Here is a 20,202-nt window from a genome sequence, read left to right as displayed (position 1 = left end):
TTCACGTTCAGTTACAAAAGATTCAGGAGGGGCTGAGGGATCTAAGTCCTTGTTTGACTTTTGAAGAAAAAAGTGGTTATTGATAGGGCTTGGTCTTCCAAGAGTTAATGGTATTTTGATAGTCTTTTTTAGCTCCTTTATGCTCTCAAGTGTTTTGGCTTCAGTTAGCCTACTTTTTAAGTTTTGTAAACATTTGCTAAGTGCTTCTTGCAATTACATTCATAATTGGCATTTTTTTATACTATAACAATGTACATAATGTTCCCATTAATAGTCAAATGAAGCTTTGGTGTCAAAAAATTAAATAATAATTGCTAATATACCTACTACATTTCCATACTCACACGAGGTTCCACTTCCATCAACTTTTGCTCCAATATTTGTGTTCTTGATATTAACGCTGCTTCCACTACCTGTAAAAAATCAACTTTAAATATTAAAATCAGATTTTGGAATTTATTTGCAAGTTAAACCTAAAAATATAAATAAACAAGTACTAAAACAAAAGAACCACAAGATAGGATATCAACCACTTGATTATGAGTTGTACACACTAACTAAAACACAAATAGTTCTACTTGTCTTCATACTACATAGTATATAAATAATGAGCAGATCCACAATAGTGGCATACCTTGATTTCAAACATCAAAAGTTAAAATAGTGAACATAAATAAAATAAAAAAGTTAAAACCTTGGAGCCCTGGGAGTTAGTTTTATGTATGAGATCAATGTCACGATCAAACATACTTTTTTCTAACCAAATTAGAGATGATGTTGTTAAGATTCTGATGGAATTAGCGATTATATGTGCTTATGATTTATGATGTATGTGATTATTTAACTGAAAACAACTTCTTCTATTTTACATAGCACAGAGATATATAAAATAAAGGATATGTACAAGGAGCAACAAATGCAAACACTCTGCTTAGCACTACTAGAACCGAATTCAAATTAGAATAAGAAAACGCATCTACAAATCTTGATCCATAGAATTGAATGACTACATGTTAATTTTAGTTAACAACGGTATGTTCTATGTTTAACACAATTACTTCAATGTCATTTAGCATCCCAATGACAATTTCCAATTTAGTTTTCCAATAGAAATCACATTAACCATAAATCACATTGTCAGTGACTGTAAATAGAACATGAATAATAAAATGCAGAAGACAAGCCAAGACAAGAGGACACCAGATTTGGCTGATGCTAGGGAAAAACCCCAAGATGGGTGTTGATTTCTGGTAACACTGGATGAGCTCTAAGTCTCAAAATTTGCAAGAAGGCTTGGACACATGTATTCCACAATGCCCAGAAATCGTTTTAGGAAATTTCATCCAGAGACAATTTTATTAAAATAATTAATTATTTTTAATGGGACCCTAAGTCTAAACTTAGGAAATTAAAATAATTAAAGGGTAATAATCTGTGGGTGAAACTTCTAGAAGAAGATGAAGATCGAGTCCAAATGATCTAAGCCATTGATTAGAATCTAATATGGGTCGTTGGTTCTCAACTAGAGGATTATAAGAAGGACATTGATGGGTATTTGGAAAACACACTAGGCGGATACTCAGTTACCCGAGTAAAATTGATTTTCTCATTGGTCGAAGTTCGGCAAGAAGAAATTGATTTAGAGGGAGAGTTGCAGGTGAGGAGGAGCAAGAGGATAGCAGCATCAGTTGAGAGTGCAAGAGCAGAAGACGCAGAGCAGAGAAGGGGTAGTGTAGAGGCTGTGACGCAGAGGGACAGCACAGACACTGATGGTGGGACTGCGCAGTCCTCACGCAGAAGTTGACACTGTGAGACGCAGAGGGTGCAACAAGTCCTCTCCTGGATCAGAATCTCGCCAGGAAGTGTGAGAAAACTGTCAGTAAATTTCTCACAGAGATTCCTCTTCTATCCTGCTAGTTGTATCTTGTACATGAGATTTTCGCTAAAGATTAATAAAAAAACCCTCATCTACTACATCGTTTTTCCCGCATTGGGTTTTTCCGAGGACAATTGTCCAAAATAATTGTGTCATTGTGATTATACTTGTGCTAGTATTTTTCCTTGCATTTACATTCCGCAGTGTTTTAATTGTGAAGGCTACAATAGAATTTATTTCGATATTTTCCGTAGAAATACTGTGAATAGCTTATTCTCGAATTAATAAGTAGAAGAAATAATATCAGTCACTGCAGTTGGATTTTATTTAGAAATTTTCACAATGGGGAAACCCTTTGATTAATTCTCCCTATTATTATATCAAATGTTCAGCAGAGAGAGAGAGAGTACAAAAAGTCAAAATTGACTTGCCAAATCAAAGTCCAAATAGCCCTATCAAATCTGCAATCAACTATAGTCAAATTCAGCCCTAACCAAAAAGTCAAAGATGGTCAACGCAACAACAAAACTTCCCCTTTGAAGCTCGGCAAAGCTAGTCAAACTCGGCCTCCTTAACTGGTAAAACAATAGTCAAAATAGTCAACCAAACACTTATCAAACTCGGTCAACTGAAGTCAACTTTTGCAGTCAAACTAGCATGTGGTCAACGCAAGTCAAAGTGCCAAAAAATTCTCGGTTTATGTGCCAAACTGTATAGCCTACCAAAAATGAAAATTTCCCACAAAAATCGCAGTCAAAGGATGAGTCAAAGTTCCTAGTCAACATTGGTCAAACTCTGCAACAGGTTCAAATTTCGGCCTGTAATCTACCAAGAAAATTCGTACTCCTTGCCACATGTGTGAGAGAAAAGGTATGCCCAATAGATGTACGAACCAATGAGAGAAGGAGAGAGAAGAATGTGCAAGTGAGTGAGGTGCCAAATGAGGTTGGAGGTCACTTGTATTTATACAAGTCGAGGGGGAAGTGACATGTCCATTGGGCTTCATGAGCCTATTATCGCTCAAACTAGTAGGGGTCCTAGGAGGGGATCCAAAAAGGGCAACTATTAGGTCAAGGGAAACAATGGAGCAATAGCCCACTGTCACCTTCGTTAAAGCTCCCTACTCTTTATGGATTTTCACCAATGGGAGGAGACTCGGTATGAGGGGAATCACTATATGAATGAGTCAATGAAGGGATAAAGAGTGATTCCTAAGGGCTTATTCACAAGAGAGACTCAATTTTGTGGTTTTCTTGCTTGAGAAGCAAGGTGTAAGGCTCTCTAAGAAGGGCCAAGGGGATTTCAAGGGCTAGGGTTTGCAAATAAGACTTGTAAAGGAGGGGCCTAGTCCAAGAAATCCTTGTGAAAACTTGGATTCCAAGTGGTCTTTGTGAAATTATCTTCAAGACGTTGTAGGACCACACAGGACCAAGTGGACCCAAAGTTAGGTCAAGGGGGTGGAGTTGATCAATTAAGGGTATGCTTGACCTAATTGAGGGGAAGAACGAGATCAAAGGAAGAATTTTCAACAATCTTATCACAATGATCCTAATGAGGTCAGTGGGCTAGGGAATCAAAGGGCAAGAAACAATATCGAAGCTAGGGCTTGAAATATCTCGAGATCTCACCATCGAAATGGCTTGAAATTTGGAAGGCTCCCAGGGGACACAACCTAGTACAAACTAGGAAATCGAATTTTTTTTATGGGTAACTTGTGAGAAATATGATGCCCTAGGTCCCCTATGGAGGCTAGGCCTAGAAGAAGGAGATAGAGGTGATAAAAAATGTGCTTTTTAGTTATCACCTATGGAGGATCAGTGCCTAATCCTTTGGGAGAAATGGAGTCAAGACGATTCCAGTGCTTGGGATGGTTTCACTTCATCAAAGAGGCCTCTACAACAATTTTGCGTGGCAATTAGGGCATGGGACAATTGCTTCAAGGTATTTATACTTCGATATGCAATATGTGATGACTTATCAAGATAAAATTTCAACAAAATATCTCTAGGAACATTCACTTATTCAAACATGGCCCATGACATGATGCAACGCTATAAAAAGACAAATTTCCACCATTTCACACAAGAAAAGCAGCAAATTTCAGCCTAGTATAGCAAAATTCCCCAGCAACATGCATGTGACATAAGAAAATGATAAAATAGCATTAAAAGAGCACTTACATGTGAGAACAAGTATATCCAATCATCATCATATGCCAATATAGAAGCTCCAAGACAAAAATGAAGAGATCCAAACATCAAAATTCATCCATCCATCCAATTTCGTCCTCCAAAAAGAATAAGAAAAACCTCACAAGAGAAAATGATCCAATCCAAGTGATGATGATCAAATTATTCCATCACACTTCTATTTATACACTTCCTAATGAAATTGATTTAGCTAATTAGCCTAATTTACCCCCTAAAATAAAATAATGTTCATAATAACAAAATATTTGGTGACAAGCCCACCAAATAGCTCAATAATGAAAAGGTAAGTCTCTCAAGAGGGCTGAATGATCAACAAAGTGATGTCATTGGGCCTTTGCGGAGGCCTAATGAAGCCGAAGGGGTGCCATGTTGAAAAAAAGGACTCCAAACATATTGGACAAGGGGTTGGCCACTTGTTATCCAATCAAGAACCTGTGGTGCTCCCAAGTGGGTGTGGTGGCACAAGGAAAACCTCATGGGTATCCAAATGGATCAAATATGCCTGTAAACCTTTTGTAAGAGTCGAAGTGATGATATGAACCCTCCATTTGTAGCAGGAGGCATTCTAGAACATCTGTTAAGTGTATGGTGCAATTGTGGAGTTGGTTGGGCATTGTGGACCAGGTGCATCATCCTCATCTAAAAGGTGGAACACGAGAAATCAATGAACACTATTGAGGATCCAATGGTGGCCTAGGTGCAGGCGATATTGACAAAAGCGCAAATCCTGCTACAATTTCTTCTAAGTCTGACGGAGTTCCTTCTTCTTCTTCCACCGGAGTATCAATGATCTATTTCTAGACTGACTATTTATAAATTTCCCTTTTTTGGACACTATCACCAGTCCTTTTCCATTAATCGCCCAACCCTTGTTATCGGGAGCAACTTTCACAACAGAGGCCCTTTTCCACTATCAGAGCTGTAATTCCATGGGAATTATGAAATACACTATCGGCGGGCTTTTGAACGGCAATAAAACAATTAGGCATAAAATACACTATTGGCAGTTTCAAATCGCCATAATGCAATTATCCATGGAAATACACTATCGGCAGGGTTTAATTGTCGTAGTGCTATTACACAAGAAAATACACTATCGGCGTAGTTTTTCAAAGGAATGCGTTAATACGCAAATACACTATCGACGGGGTCTTTATTCCATAGGAATGGAATAACACTATCGGCGGTCGCTATCGGCACTTCCACGCGGAACGGAACAATAACATCACGCTCCGCTAACGGTCCTTTTTCGATGCGATAACACTATAGTGTTATCGGCAATCGCAATCGGCGATTCCAATGCTCCTTCGCTAGGCTCTTCCCACTCAGGTCTTGCGATGCGATAAGCCCCGCGGACCCGATAGGTTATAAAACCTCCTTTATAATGTTTCGGATCCGAATGTCGCAACTTCGGACTTCGACACTTCAAAGGGTCAGTTCCTCTCCGCTCAAACACTACGATGCGATAATGCTTGCGGACCCGATATGGGTATGATCCACATTTAATAAGATTTCAAGTCCAGATTCTCAATTCGGACCAAGTTTGTCACGGTTTCTTAGTGTAACCCAGAATTTCACCTGTGGGACCAAACGATGTGTATAAAGGAAATAGGGCATGCCGATATGAAGGAAACACACTCAAACAGACTTGAATCAAAGTATTAGTTGGAAAACAAGGCCGAACCACTGTTGTAAAGACTTAAAAGAAAACGTTGCGTGAAGCCAAAAATACGCATAAACACCAATTTTTTTTAACAGACAAACATAAGTTCAGATGCATAGAAAGGGTTTCGGAGGTCACAACGCCTCCGGGATCGACCAATACACAGAGATGTCCTGCTCCTTTACAGCAATACGAGATAAACCCACTCAGTCCAAATCCCTTTACAATAGCATCAAAATTACATATATACTGGTTCGTTTTAACAACCAGATCTAAAAACAGAGGCTTAAATTTATTACAACTATCAATTCTGCGAGACATTCTCCTCGAGAACCTCCACTATGTTAACTAATCCTATCTGTCCTGTGAGGTATTCTCCTCGAGAACCTCCACTACAGCTTAACTATTTAACATTTATTACATCATGATTTATTCCTAGATTCTATCTCTATGTTTTATTAGAATATATCTCTATTTAGTAATGCTCAGTCTTTTAGCTGTTTCTATTTTTTCTTTTAGCAGTTTCTTAGATGAAACTGTTTGTTCTATATTCTACATAGAAACCTGATGTTTCTATTATTGTAAATATCTTTGTATTATCATTGAGCTGTTTGCTCCAGGTTAATCAATTCATTCGATATTCTTTTACATGCGTGTTTCGCACTGTTTTATGGTATCAGAGCAAGGTTAAGAGATTTCTTGAACAGTAAATCTCTCTGCATCGTAATCTCTTGAGTCCTTTCTAAGGTCGAGCCCTCTGTAAGCCAGGCAGCCTTCACTGAGTCTTAGCCTCGGCTTTGCTCGCTGTGATAAAAGCTTACAGTCGTCCATCTCGATACAGAAATGGATTCTTCCCTTGCATGATCGTTTTATTAAGGAAATAACTTTGTGGCGGTGACTGTTTTCGTGGGAGCGGAATTTTTTTTTGGCTGACCAGTTTGCTTGGAATCGTGAATCCGGCTATCTTCTTCTTCGCCTGGCGGCTACTCGACCACAACGTGGAATTCCTCAGCAATCGTGATCCAGGTGTTTTCTCTCAAAACTCATTTGTTTTTTTTGAAAGTCGGAGTCGTGGGTTGAAAATTCGATCTGCAGGCAAAATCGTGGTTTTAGTCTCAATTGCTGTCAAACCCGTGGATATCTGTGGATACGCGTGCAATTTGAAACTTGTGGATAGATATTTGACACCTGTGGATATATATTTCAGATCTGTGGATACATATTTGAAAACCGTGGTCAATATATACATTTTGAAACCCGTGGATTTATACCTCAGACCCGTGGATACATTTTTGAAACCCGTGGTTCATTCTGTGGATAAATATTTGAAACACGTTGTTCATATATACATTTGAAACCCGTGATATATATTTCAGACCCGTGGATGCAAATTTCAAACCCGTGTTTATTTTCAAACGCGTATATGCCTGAGACGTGACGTGAAATATATATATACGTATATACCTGAGACGTATATATCCGTGGTGTTTGCCGGCATACCTGAGACGTGAAATATATATACGTATATACCTGAGACGTATATACCTGAGACGTATATATCCGTGGTGTTTGCCGGCATACCTGAGACGTGGTGTTTGACGGCATAAGTGGAGTGGTGTTTGCCGGCAGTGTAAACGTGAAGCTGAGACAGCACATATCCACATAAAGGTATTTTCAGATCCACGTAGTTTCCAGATCATAGTGACGGCATAACGCATCTTTTCAGGGATTTTCCAGTGACGGTATTTTCAAGTGACGCCATCTTCCAGATTCACGTGGTTACGTAGCGGTTTGATTAAAAGTTTATTGTGATTTTCTTTTGAAGTGGTGGGACCAGAACAGCGTATACAGCACAGCTTGGACAGCTTCAGTTTACAATTTGTTAAGGTTATGTGTCTCGGCCCTTATTTCCTGTTTCTTTATCTCTGAAGTTTGGCATTTGTTTGCTCAAGGCTGCCTGTGAAGAATTTGTTCTGCAGCCTGTGTTAAACCGGCAGCTGTATAATCAATAAAATCACTTCAAACAGCAGTGTAAGACTTGTGAAAGAAGGGTACAGCTACAGCAGTGGAATCTGCTCTATTGCCATTTTTTTTTTTTAGACTGTGGAAATATATTTTGTGTGCTGGACTTCTGTATTGTCTTTGAGAAAATGGCCACGCTCACCAATCTGATGTTAGAAGGAAATCAAGCCTTTTACGCCTTTATGGCTAAAAGGTCTTCAGATCATGTTCCTTCTTCTGCATGGTACATTGATTCTGGTGCATCACGCCATTTCTCTCACAGGCGTGACTGGTTTATTGACTTCTCACCTTTCAGTGATTCCGTGGTATTTGGCGGAGGTGAAAAGTACACAGTAGCTGGCAGAGGTACAGTTCAAATTCAGTCTGGTGGGCGCACACTCATATTTCTGAATGTATACTATGTTCCTGGTATGGAAATTAATCTGCTGTCTGTCAGCCAGATTATGAGGAATTCTCCTCAGCTTGATGTTGTGTTCAGTGCACACAAGTGCTCTATTATTGACAGAGAGACTAGTCTAACAGTTGCTGTTGGCTTAGAGGACCATGGTCTATATAGGCTACTTAACACCGGTGACTCTCCAGAAGTGGCTCTAGCAGCACGTGTCTCTCCCATCAGTACTCTTTGGCATCAGCGATATGGGCATCTAAATATGTAGTATCTCTCTCAGCTCTCCCGGGAGGGACTTGTGTCAGGATTACCTGATATTCAGACTCAGCAGTTAGGGGTATGCGGCGCCTGTCAAGCAGGAAAGCAACATCGGTCTTCATTCAAGAATGGAGAATCTTGGCGTGCATCTAAGGTACTCCAGTTACTTCACGCTGATATTTGTGGTCCTATGAATACAGCTTCTATCACTGCTTGCAAATATTTTTTACTTATTGTAGATGATTTCAGTAGAAAGATGTGGGTGTATTTTCTAAAAAATAAATCTGATGCACTTAGTACCTTTCAGAAGTTTAAAACCTTAGTTGAAAAAGAGTCTGGCTGTAACATCATGACTCTTAGGACCGACAATGGGGGGGAATTTTGTTCTTCAGCTTTTGCCAATTTCTGTGATATTCATGGCATCAAACATCAGTTAACCGCACCCTACACTCCTCAGCAGAACAGTGTTGTCGAGCGCCGCAACCGCACGGTTGTTGAAATGGCTCGTTCCATGTTACAACACAGGAGTGTTCCAAACAGATTCTGGGCTGAAGCAGTATTTACTGCTGTTTACCTTCTTAACAGATCACCCACTCAGGCTGTTACAGGGAAGACTCCTGAAGAGGTTTGGTCTGGCCGTAAGCCTAAGATCAGTCATCTCAAAGTATTTGGCTCAGTTGCATATGTTTGGATTCCAGCTACTAAGCGCTCTAAGTTGGATTCCAAAAGCCAGAAACTCATGATGACAGGGTACAGTGATCATCACAAAGCCTATAGGCTGATAGATATAGCTACTGGTCGTCTTAGCTTCAGTCGGGATGTAGTCTTTGATGAGGACAGAGGATTCTTTCAGCAATGTTCTGAGGATCAGCATCACAGTGTTCTTCTTCCAGTCGGTCCACCTGATGGGAGGGATGATGTAGCATCAGTATTAGATAATACTCTATCTGAGCTTCCTCCAGAAGCTAACCCTCCTCTTGCTGTCCCTATTGCTCTTGAGCCTTCTCCACCTCCTTCTGATATTGGTTCCTCTGCTCCTGATATTGGTTCTTCTTCTCTTCGGCCTAAATGGTGGGCTAAAACCATAGGTGATCTCCGGGATGATGAGCTCCTTGAAGGTAGAACTTCTAGACATAAGAACAGACAACAGTCTACAGTCAATTTTGCTCTTATGGCTAACATACACAGTATTTTTGAGCCTCAAACCTATTCAGAGGCTAAGGGTACATCTGAGTGGGAACAGGCTATGGAAGCCGAATTCCAAAGTCTTCAGAAGAATCATACATGGACACTTTCTGATCTTCCTGCAGAGAAAAAACCCATAGGCTGCAAATGGGTGTATAAAGTGAAATACAAAGCTGATGGAACCATAGACAAGTATAAAGCTCGTCTTGTGGCTCGAGGGTTCTCACAGAAGGAAGGCATTGACTATGAGGAGACTTTTGCTCCTACAGCCAAGATGAGTACCATAAGGCTTGTGCTTGCCCTAGCAGCTCAGTTCAATTGGAAAGTTCATCAGATGGATGTAAAGAGTGCTTTCCTAAATGGTGATCTCCAAGAAGAAGTCTACATGACGCAGCCTCCAGGATTCAAGGTTGTTGGTCAAGAACAGAAAGTGTGTCGGTTAGTTAAAGCAATCTATGGATTGAAACAAGCTCCTCGGGCTTGGTACATGAAAATTGATCAGTACCTGACAGATCAGGGTTTTCAGCGGAGTCCATCTGATGCAAACCTGTATATCAAGCATACTGGTGATGATATCTTGTTTGTAGTTGTCTATGTGGATGATCTTATCATTACTGGCAGCTCTGCACATTTGATCCATGGGATCAAACAAGATCTATGCAGAACTTTTGAGATGACAGACTTGGGACTTCTTCATTACTGTCTGGGGGTTGAAGTGTGGCAGACTGAAAATCAGATCTTTCTTTCTCAGTCCAAGTATGCCAAAAATCTTGTGGAAAGGTTCAGAATGCAGGATTGCAAACCGGCCACGACTCCTATGGAACCAGGGCTCAAACTTTCAGCACAGTCATCCTCTCCTCTTGTGGATGAAACTTTATTCAGGCAATTAGTGGGCAGTCTCATCTATCTTACTGCTACCAGACCTGACATCAGTTTTGCAGTAAGCTACATTTCTCGCTTTATGTCAGCTCCTAAAGCTGATCATTGGATAGCAGCAAAGCGGGTGCTACGATATGTGCGTGGTACTTCTGATTATGGCCTCTTATATACTCGCAGCTCCAATCCAATTCTCAGTGGCTACACTGACTCTGACTGGGCCGGTTCGGTTGATGACCGTAAATCTACAGCTGGGTATGTGTTTAGTCTAGGATCTGGTGCTGTTACTTGGACTAGTAAGAAGCAACAGGCAGTGGCTCTCTCCTCAACAGAAGCAGAGTATCGGGGAGCAGTTAAGGCAGCCTGTGAGGCAGTTTGGCTTCGTCGTATGCTTGCAGATATGCATGTTTTTCAGACAGGGCCTACTTCTTTGTTTTGTGATAATCAGGGAGTGCTCAAACTTGCCAAGAATCCAGTCTTTCATGAACGAACAAAGCATGTGGAAACTCACTGCCACTACATTCGACAGCTGGTTGATGGCTAAAGGATCCCACTACTTTGCTTGTAGATTTTTTTGTTTTTTTGGAATAAGTTTAAAATCTTTTCCCTCCAAGTCTCATGCTCCTGCATCAGACTCCTAAGGACAAAATTCTTCATGGGCTCCTGTCCATGAGCTCTTCTACAAAATTGCCCAGCTTCTGTAGCATGTTTTCTGTTACCAAAGTAGCTTCAGCAGTTGGCTGATCCTTCCATTTGGCCAAATAGTGAAAGTACTCTTGTCCTCTGGTTTTCTTGAACACTTTCTTGTCCAAAATCCTTTCTGGTTGTAACTCTTTTGCTGTAGGTAACTGTTTTACCTAGTTAATTTCCTGTGTCTCCTGATCCTTTTCTGTATCATCTGCAGTTTCACCTTCATACTTGTACAGGTCAGCAACATTGAAAATTGGAGATATTCCAACATCAGGGGGTAATTCAATTTCATATGCATTTGCAGAAAATTTCCTTAATACTATGCATGGTCCAATTTTCTTGAACTTCAATTTGTTATACTCCCTCTTTGGAAATCTTTCCTTTCTTAGGTGTGCTAAAACCAAATCCCCAACTTCAAAGTTTACCTCTCTTCTTTTCATGTCTGCTCTGGTTTTGTAATTGATGTTGTTATCTTGTAGTTGTTGTTTCACTTGTTCATGTATTGCTTGCATTTCTGAAGCAAAATATTCTCCCTCTACACTTCTCATCTCACCTTTTCCAAGTTTCTTAACTCAGACACTCCTCTTGGATGCATTCCATAAACTATATGGAATGGACTCTGCCCTGTACTCCTGTTAGGTGAGTCATTATATGCATATTCAGCCTGTGCCAACACTTGATCCCACTGTTTTGGATTTTCTGCAGTAAGACTCCTTAAAAGATTACCCAAACTTCTATTCACAACTTCAGTCTGTGGATGATAGGCAGAACTGAAACTCAGTTTAGTTCCCAACTTCTTCCATAGTGTCCTCCAGAAATGTCCAACAAATTTGGAATCCCTGTCTGAGACAATACTCTTAGGCAACCCATGCAATCTTACAATCTCCTTGAAAAACAAATTAGCAACATGAGTAGCATCACTAGTTTTATAACATGGAATAAAATGTGCCATTTTTTAAAATCTGTCCACTACAACAAAAATTGAATCATTTCTTCTTTGAGTCTTTGGTAAGCCCAAAACAAAATCCATACTTACCATATCCCAAGGCCTATCTGGAATTGGTAATGGAACATACAAACCTGTGTTTTGGCTTCTTCCCTTTGCATATTGACAGACTTTACAATTTTTCACATACTTTTCCACTCGGATCTCATTTTCGGCCAGAAATAAAATCTGTTCAGCTGTTCATAAGTCTTCTCTATACCAAAATGTCCTGCAAGTCCACCAAAATGTTTCTCTTTGATTAAGTTCTCCCTCATAGAACAGTTTGGTATGCACAGTTGATTTCTCTTAAACAACAGTCCATCTTGTAAGAAATAATCCAACCATTTATTCCTATCCATTAAAACAGGATTCTTACAAGCTTCAAATGCCTCTTTAAAATCTGAATCTGTCTCATATAATTCTTTAAGAAAATCAAAACCTAACACTTGAATTTGACTCTCTTGAAGTAATACATTTCTCCTACTTAAGGCATCTGCAACTTTGTTTGATTGGCCATTTATGTGCTTCAAGACAAAATGGAAACCTTGAAGATACTCTACCCATTTAGCATGTTTCTGGCTAAGCTTTGGTTGCTGCATAATATACTGTAATGCATGGTTATCTGAATAAAGTATGAACTCTTTTGACATCAGATAATGTCTCCACTTCTTCAATGACTGCACAACTGCATAGAACTCTTTATCATAAGAAGAATACTTCTTCTTTGAATCATTCAGCTTTTCACTAAAATAAGCTATAGGTTTGTCTTCTTGACTTAAAACACCTCCAATAGCTTCTCTACTGGCATCACATTTCACTTGGAAAGGCTTACTAAAATCAGGTAGAACCAAAATAGGTTTTTCAGTGATCTTCTTCTTCAATAGCTGAAAATTCTTTTATGCTTCAGCAGTCCATCTAAATGGTTGTTTATCCTTCTTTATGGTCTCAATAATAGGAGCATTGATCTTACTAAAATTCTTTATGAATTTCCTATAAAAGCTAGCAAGACCATGAAAACTTCTTACCTCAAAAACACTTTTAGGTGAAGGCCACTCCATGATTGCCTTGATCTTCTCTAGATCCATCTTCAACCCTTCAGCAAAAATAACAAAACCCAAATACACTAACTCCTCTTTCATGAATGAACACTTCTTCAAATTCAACGATAATTTCTCTTGTTGTAACCTTTGTAAGACATAATTCAGATGTCTCATGTGCTCCGCTAAAGAAGTACAAAGCTGAGATTGCGAAAGCCTAGAGGATGATCCTGGATGGAGTCAAGGATCATCAAGGATCACATGGTGTGTCACGTTGCTAGCAAAGGGACTACTAAAGAGATGTGGGATGCCTTAGTCACATTATATCAGGGATCTTCGGAGCAACGGAAGATGCACTTGGAGCAGAAGCTTAGATCTGCTTAGATGCAGAAGGGAGAGCATGTGGATCTGTTCCTCACGAAGCTGAAGGAAACCCGTGATGAGTTGTCTGATGCGGGGCATACACCTCAAGATTCAGACTTGGTTAGACTGGCCCTCAATTCTGTCTCAGATGAGTGGCAAGTATTTGTCCAAAGTATCCTGTGCAAAGCAACATTGCAGAATTGGGATGAGATGTGGGCAGCTCTAAAACAAGAGGAGTTGAGGAGAGACTTAGTCAAGGTCAAACTTGACGGAAGCAGCAGCAGCAGTGGGTCAAAGCCCAAGGAGGAGGAGGATAATGCAGCCCTTGCATCGAAGGGACAGCAGGAGCAGCGGAGACGTAAGAAGGACGTCTCGAAGATCAAGTGTTTCAGGTGTGGTGAGATGGGTCACTACGCTACTCAGTGTCCTCTCAAGAAGAAGGACAAGGATGAGAAACACGATCTGAAGGTTGCGCCTGCGAAGATCGAAGAGGAGGAGTTCGCCATGACAACCGAGATACCTCCAGGAGGGAGGTGGGCTGATTTGGAGTTGTAGTTCGAAAGAGCTGCAGATGGGAAGGATCCTTGAGGAGTCCACCCCTTGGATCAATACCTTGCTACAAGGAGCCCAGTTCAATAGTGGCAGGTTGAACTAGTGTCGGTTGGTGTCGAGGAGAGAGTTGTAGTGGTTAGGAGCGCCATAGTTTGAGCAACGCGAAGCAAAGTTGGCAGTAGTGCAAATGGCATAGAGCAGAGGTCAGCGACAATGTAGTATATTCAGAGGGTCAGTGCAAAGACCAGCAACAGTCAGGCTTCAGCATTCACATGGTATCATACTGAACACAGTTACTTCAGTAATTTTGGATGTTTTTCTGTTGCTATAAGCAACATTTTGCAGTGCAGTAGCAGTTGGCAGTGGCAGTGCTAGCAATAGCACAAATGCAGCACTTGAGAGGGAGTTGTAGTATGGATGCAATGTTGACAGTGGCAGTGTTAGCAGCAGTACAGTTGCAGCAGCGACGCAGTAGTTGGTGGATAGCATGTCAGACATCAGCAGTGCAGAGGACGATGCTTCAGAGTCAGAGCAGTATGCAGCAGGGTATATTGCTAGAGCACATTCCTCGCTAAGAGGGAGTGTTGATTTGGTGTAGCATCAAAAGTGCTTTAGGCCTCAAATTTTGCAGGGAGGATTGGGCTCATGTATTCCAAAGAACCCAGAAAGTGTTTTGGGAAATTCCACCCAGAGACGATTTTACTAAAATAATTAATATTTTTTATTGGGACCCTAATTCTAAACTTAGGAAATTAAAAATATTAATGGGTATTAATCTAATTGTGGGTGTAACTTCTAGAAGAAGACGAAGATCAAGCCAAAAGGACTTGAGCCTTTGATTAGGAGTTAATCTAGGTCGTTGGTTGTCCAACAGAAAGATATAAGAAGGGGCTTGACGGTTGTTTGGAAAACACACCGAGAGATCAAGAGATCGAATTTATGAAGTGAGAAGTTCTCAAGAGGAAATTCTGATTGAGTAGATTTCTTTTAGTTGAGGGACAGGGATAGTTGGGTTGGAGTATCTTCTTTGGAACCCTGAATACTCAACAGAGAGGCAGAGAAGCACCAGTGGAGGTAGCGCAGACCTAGGAAGGACTGACGTTGGGCCAGGAGTGCTTGACGCAGAGCCAGAAGGGCCAATGCAAAAGGCAGAGCTATCTTCCAACAGAATTCTGAAATTTGGAGGAGAGCTACAGATCAGCGGGGAGGGTTAATGTCAGAGCTCTAGGAGGCAAGGAGACCCAACGCAAAGCTGACGCGGAGCCTCAGAGGGCTCCTCGCAAGCGCACGCAGTTATTGCGAAGGGGCAGCATAGTTGTAGCCAAGGACATGTTGGAAATACTGAGAGGGGGTGAATCAATATTCCTTAGCAATTAGCACTTTTAAATCTTTTCAGAGCATTAGTTAATCTTCAATTATTATTAATGTTTATGCAGTAATAATAGTAAATAAAAGAACATAGTAGACACAAGAATTTTAGGTGGAAAACCCCCTCCAAGTAAAAAACCACCGAACGCTTTTCTAATAAATTCTTTAATCTTTAGCCCCAACTAAAATGAAAGCAACAACTTCCTAGAATTCTAGAAAAGCATTCTTCTCCAGCTCCCACTGGAAGGACGCCCCAACGCCCTAGTTTCTTCAGTAGCCAACTGAATGGATGCCCCAACATCCTAGACCAACCTACCACCCTGAAGTGTTCACAGGCTCCAACATGTAGGTGACTTCATGCACCAACCTAGCAACTCCCTGCCACCCTATAATGACTGAAATGAGACAAGAGTGTGGATTCCCGTACCAGGGACAACGATCCATGATACAATATGATTTACAATTGTTTTGACCGAACACCCAATCGCACTATGACCTGCAACCCAACCATGACATCATCCCAACAGAGACTCCTATACCTCCCAATAATGCCTTTTCGACTCTACGCAGAGAGACTCTTTTACAATAATGACTCTTCCAATGATGACACTTTTACAAATGACTCTTTTACAACTTTACAATGATGACTCTTGGCCTTGACACTTCTTCACAATAAACAGATGAATGTCATGTCTTCAAAGGATGTCCCGCTACAATGCTTCCTTTGATTTGATACTTCTGCTCTTGAATTCTTGCTTGAAGTTGTACTTGAATCTTCTTCTACCTGCATGTAAAATTTGCCCAGCGAAACCAATCCTAAAACAAAACAAAATACCCTTCAACTTACCTCTGCCTGCAAAACACATGTAAGTGCATAATAATGAATAAATACAAATTAAAATTACAATGCATACCTGAAGTGTGCTTGTCACTTTTGTTGTTGACTTGTTGCAGCAGTAGACAAAGACTCCCACTCTTGATATAGGCCTGGACTCTATGCAAGACTATATCCAAAACTGACCTAAAGATATATACAATAAAAACTGATGACAAACCCTAGACTTGTGATGGACCAAGTTCTAAGTACAACAACAGAGACCATTCTATCAACTATGACAAGACAAGTAACATGAACATACAACATCATATAGATTTAGCAAACTTGGTGTAGCATCAAGAATATGTAGTATCAAAAATAGGACATCCGAAATGTGGCATCAAAACTAACTGCGACATATAGAGACAGAGATATAATTGAGACCCTGTATGTACTTATGTTGTCCTGCAAAAACATATGTCAGAGATGATACTCATATTTCAAATGTAAACACTAATCATACATACCTTGTTGTAGGAGACTTACCCTTGACTGTTGATGTGTGGTCCTTACTGCAATGATCCATGCATTCTTTTTCTTGCCTTCTAGGAGCTCCATAATGAATCTGTTGTATCTATGTAATTTCGGATCTCCAGGGTCTAAAATTTCGTCCTGTGGTAGCCCTCTGAGTCCTCTTTCCAACTCCACAGGTCTGATCAATATTGGATTCTTCAAGAAAGAGTTATGCCCAATCTCCCACGATGACCTGATTATAGACTGGTTCAGTAGAGCGAACTTGTACGAAGTGCCACGTGTCACTATTGCGACCTTCGGCCCTGAAAACGCTACTCAACAAACTACAATCCGTCCTCTTTCTGTGACTATTTACGAAATTTGAATCCAATGCTCAGAGAGAAAGTTATGACGATTTTCCCAACGTCACTCGTTTGACATGGAATTTGGGACCCTGCAAAAACCCTAACTTCGTCAGATCATATCTCCAAAAATATAGCGAACCAAGATCTGAAATTCGATCATGTGGTTCATCAAGATTTCGGCTCAAATGAGTTTTAATTTCAGCTTCTGAAACTTCGCAGAAAAAAATTTGTATCGAAAATGCCATGATGACCTATTTGAAACCACAAATCCCTACAAGAGGAGGATATGAGGGTCATTATTTATATGAATGTCTTGAGTTGAGAGGGTCCTCAACAAGTGAACGTTGGAGGGACTTTAGGAGCAAAAAAGAAATTTATTAATTATTGACTATTCAATGACCACAACCAATTATGAGTTCCATGCCATAACCCCATAGGGTTTTAGCCCACTAACTGGGGTTACTAACTTCAAACATGAATATGTCTCAAACCGTGAAGAATTACTTGGCGTGCCATATATCAACGGAAACAACTCGATGAGTAGAATCCATCTAGAAGATCCTTGACTCAGAATAGAGTAAGTTGTCAAGTCAAAATGCCCATGAAAGATCAGGGTAGCCCCTGGTGCTGCTTGGGTTGATATCAATGACAACCACTAATCAACAGGACAGTCAGTTCAACTGCCGGATCAGCCAGGGTTTACCGGGTGGAGTGAGGTAATCTCACTAAGTTTTCTACCAGTGCCTTTTACTCTGTAACTAGATTGCCAAGAGGGCATCCAGAGTCATATTCAGAAACTACTTCTTAATAATATAAAACCCTCAGAGTTATTGCACCGGCTTTCCCACATTGGGTTTTTCTGGGGACATTTGTGTTGTATTTTCTTTCTTGCTCAGTCTCTTGTTTCCGCATATAATTTAATTAAGTGAAGGCTGCAGTGCATGTATTACGATATTTTCCGTAGGAAACTACAAGTAATTAGTTTGAAGGAATTTAACAAATAGGAGTAATATCATCAGTTGTTGCAGTAAGGATTCCCGTTGTGGAATTTTCACAGAGCAGTAATTGCCCTTCAGGACTTCTGGACTTGAAATTTTGACCGCTGCCCTGTCCAACTTCGATGTTTCTCTTCCTTTATTTGCTATGTACATCTGGCAAGTAACACCTCAAAATTAGCCTATATTACATGTTGAACATTACTCTATATTATACTAAAATTATTAGCTGTATTATACATTATGAATTTAGGTTGCCATCACTGTCCTTACACTGAAAAAACTATTACATGTTGAGAATAACCAGATCTGGAAAAGGAGACTTTCTATGACAGTTTGTAGGGGATACATATAAATTTAAATGCAGACCTGTATTGCCTCTTTAGTGCTCCGTTTCTTATGCCAATCCTAAAGGCTGGAAAGCGATTTAACTAAACACTTAACTGATCTATTACAAAATCTGGAAAAATACACAATTGCATGTTATAAACGCATTTTTCATTGTGCTTAAACCATGAGCTGTGTTGACCACTACGTGTCAACTTCTTATAGCAGTACACCCCCTTTTTTTCGCAAAAGGGATAGCACTTAATCGACATGTCCGTGCCATTAGACAGTCATCGTCGACCTGATCATGTTATGTTGTAAACCCAGTTTGCATGTGTGAACTGTAAATAATCTTAGCAGAGCTGAGTCATGTATGTAAATTGCCTAGGTGGACCTAATTTTCTAGTGATAATCTACATTCCGGAAGGTTTTTTGTCTCACCGATCCATGATCAGCAGAGTTTTCCTTCAGCCTAACCCCAAAGCGGGAATGAATTTTGTCATTAGAATCTTAGGGGAATGCCAGTGTGTTGATCTGCTAGATTATATTTGGTCGCAGAACTGGGTGGTCTATGAGGGTCTATGTCAAATGGGTTTTCCCCCTCCTTGAGATGTAAAATTGTAAAAGTCATGATATAAAGTGTCTTGAGGGTTAGAAAATGTTTTAATCCCCTCCTAAGTCCTAAGTCCTAGGTCCTAGGTGATTTTTCCAAAGGCTAAGTTCGAGGATCCAAAAATAAAAATTAAAAATTTGAAAAAATTTAAAATTTAAAAATAGATAAAAATAATAATAAAATTTTAAATTTTAAAAAAATAATTAAAAAATAAATAAATAAATAAATAAAAATTTTAAAAAAATAATAATAAAATAATAATAAGTCAAACTTTTGAGTAAATAAATGCAGAATTTCAATTTTTTAATATATTAAAATGCATTTAAAAATTCGACGGATGAGATTAAAAGATATCTTGATCCTCATCAAAGGTCGAGATCATTTTGACATGGATCACTCGAACTAGCCGTTGGGATTTTTTCCTTTCAATAGGGTGCTAGGGGTCATTTGAAATCAGATTCGATCTGTGAGTCTTGTGCTGAAGAAAGCTCTCTTGTAAACTTTTTCTGGTGCAAATAAAAAAAGACTTTGGGGTTGAAATCTTGCTGGTGTTACTCTCCTGAAGTGTTGTGAGCTGTTTTATTTTCTGCATAATTTTATTTTCAGCCATTAGTAATAGCTTGATGTAGAGTATTGTTGAACACAGGTATCTTGTTCACTTACTAGGGTCTGAATGGTAATAGAATTTCTGAAATAATGGCAGGTATCTCCATTGCATCTGGAATTTAATATTGTTTTTTCCCTCTTTATTGATGGTTGAAGTGAGTTGTGCAGGAAACCCTTATTGAGAAAATCAGTGGGCGTTTGGGGAAGTTCTCGGCTGAACCAGCCAACTCCCGCAAGCATTTTCTTGTAGAGCCCAGCCAGTTTCGATTCTGGGTCTGACATTTTAAGTTTATTTTTGAATTACATGAGAGATTTCTGAAGTATCTCATAGTAAATTTGATATTCTAAAAATATTATTGAGGGTTACTGACAAATCTGACTGTTGTAGAGTCACAAAGCTGTAAATAATTGTAGCTGGTTTGTAGGGTTTTAGTTTTTTATACATATATTTTCTGGTTGTGTATCGTTCCATTATAGGTTGCAGGGTTTTTTC

General features: G+C 39.8%; 1 protein-coding gene across 4 annotated transcripts in view; it reads right to left on the bottom strand.

Annotated features, from left to right (window-relative positions):
• MGT10 (magnesium (Mg) transporter 10) overlaps positions 1-20,202 on the bottom strand; it is a 422,030-nt gene that overhangs the window by 149,750 nt on the left and 252,078 nt on the right. For all 4 annotated transcript variants that reach the window (XR_016255682.1, XM_089410877.1, XM_089410876.1 and 1 more), the window contains exon 6: positions 345-413. Coding sequence is in view for 3 of the 4 variants with exons in the window: in XM_089410877.1 (XP_089267003.1) it covers positions 345-413 (69 nt within the window). In the remaining variant the exon portion in view is untranslated. The remainder of the gene's footprint in view (positions 1-344; positions 414-20,202) is intronic.

Source organism: Pinus tabuliformis, chromosome 3_1, assembly GCF_031772625.1.
Source record: "Pinus tabuliformis cultivar Carrire ecotype Pingquan chromosome 3_1, CPIR1, whole genome shotgun sequence".
NCBI classification, from domain to species: Eukaryota; Viridiplantae; Streptophyta; class Pinopsida; order Pinales; family Pinaceae; genus Pinus; species Pinus tabuliformis.
This window is presented reverse-complemented; position numbering and strand designations above follow the sequence as displayed.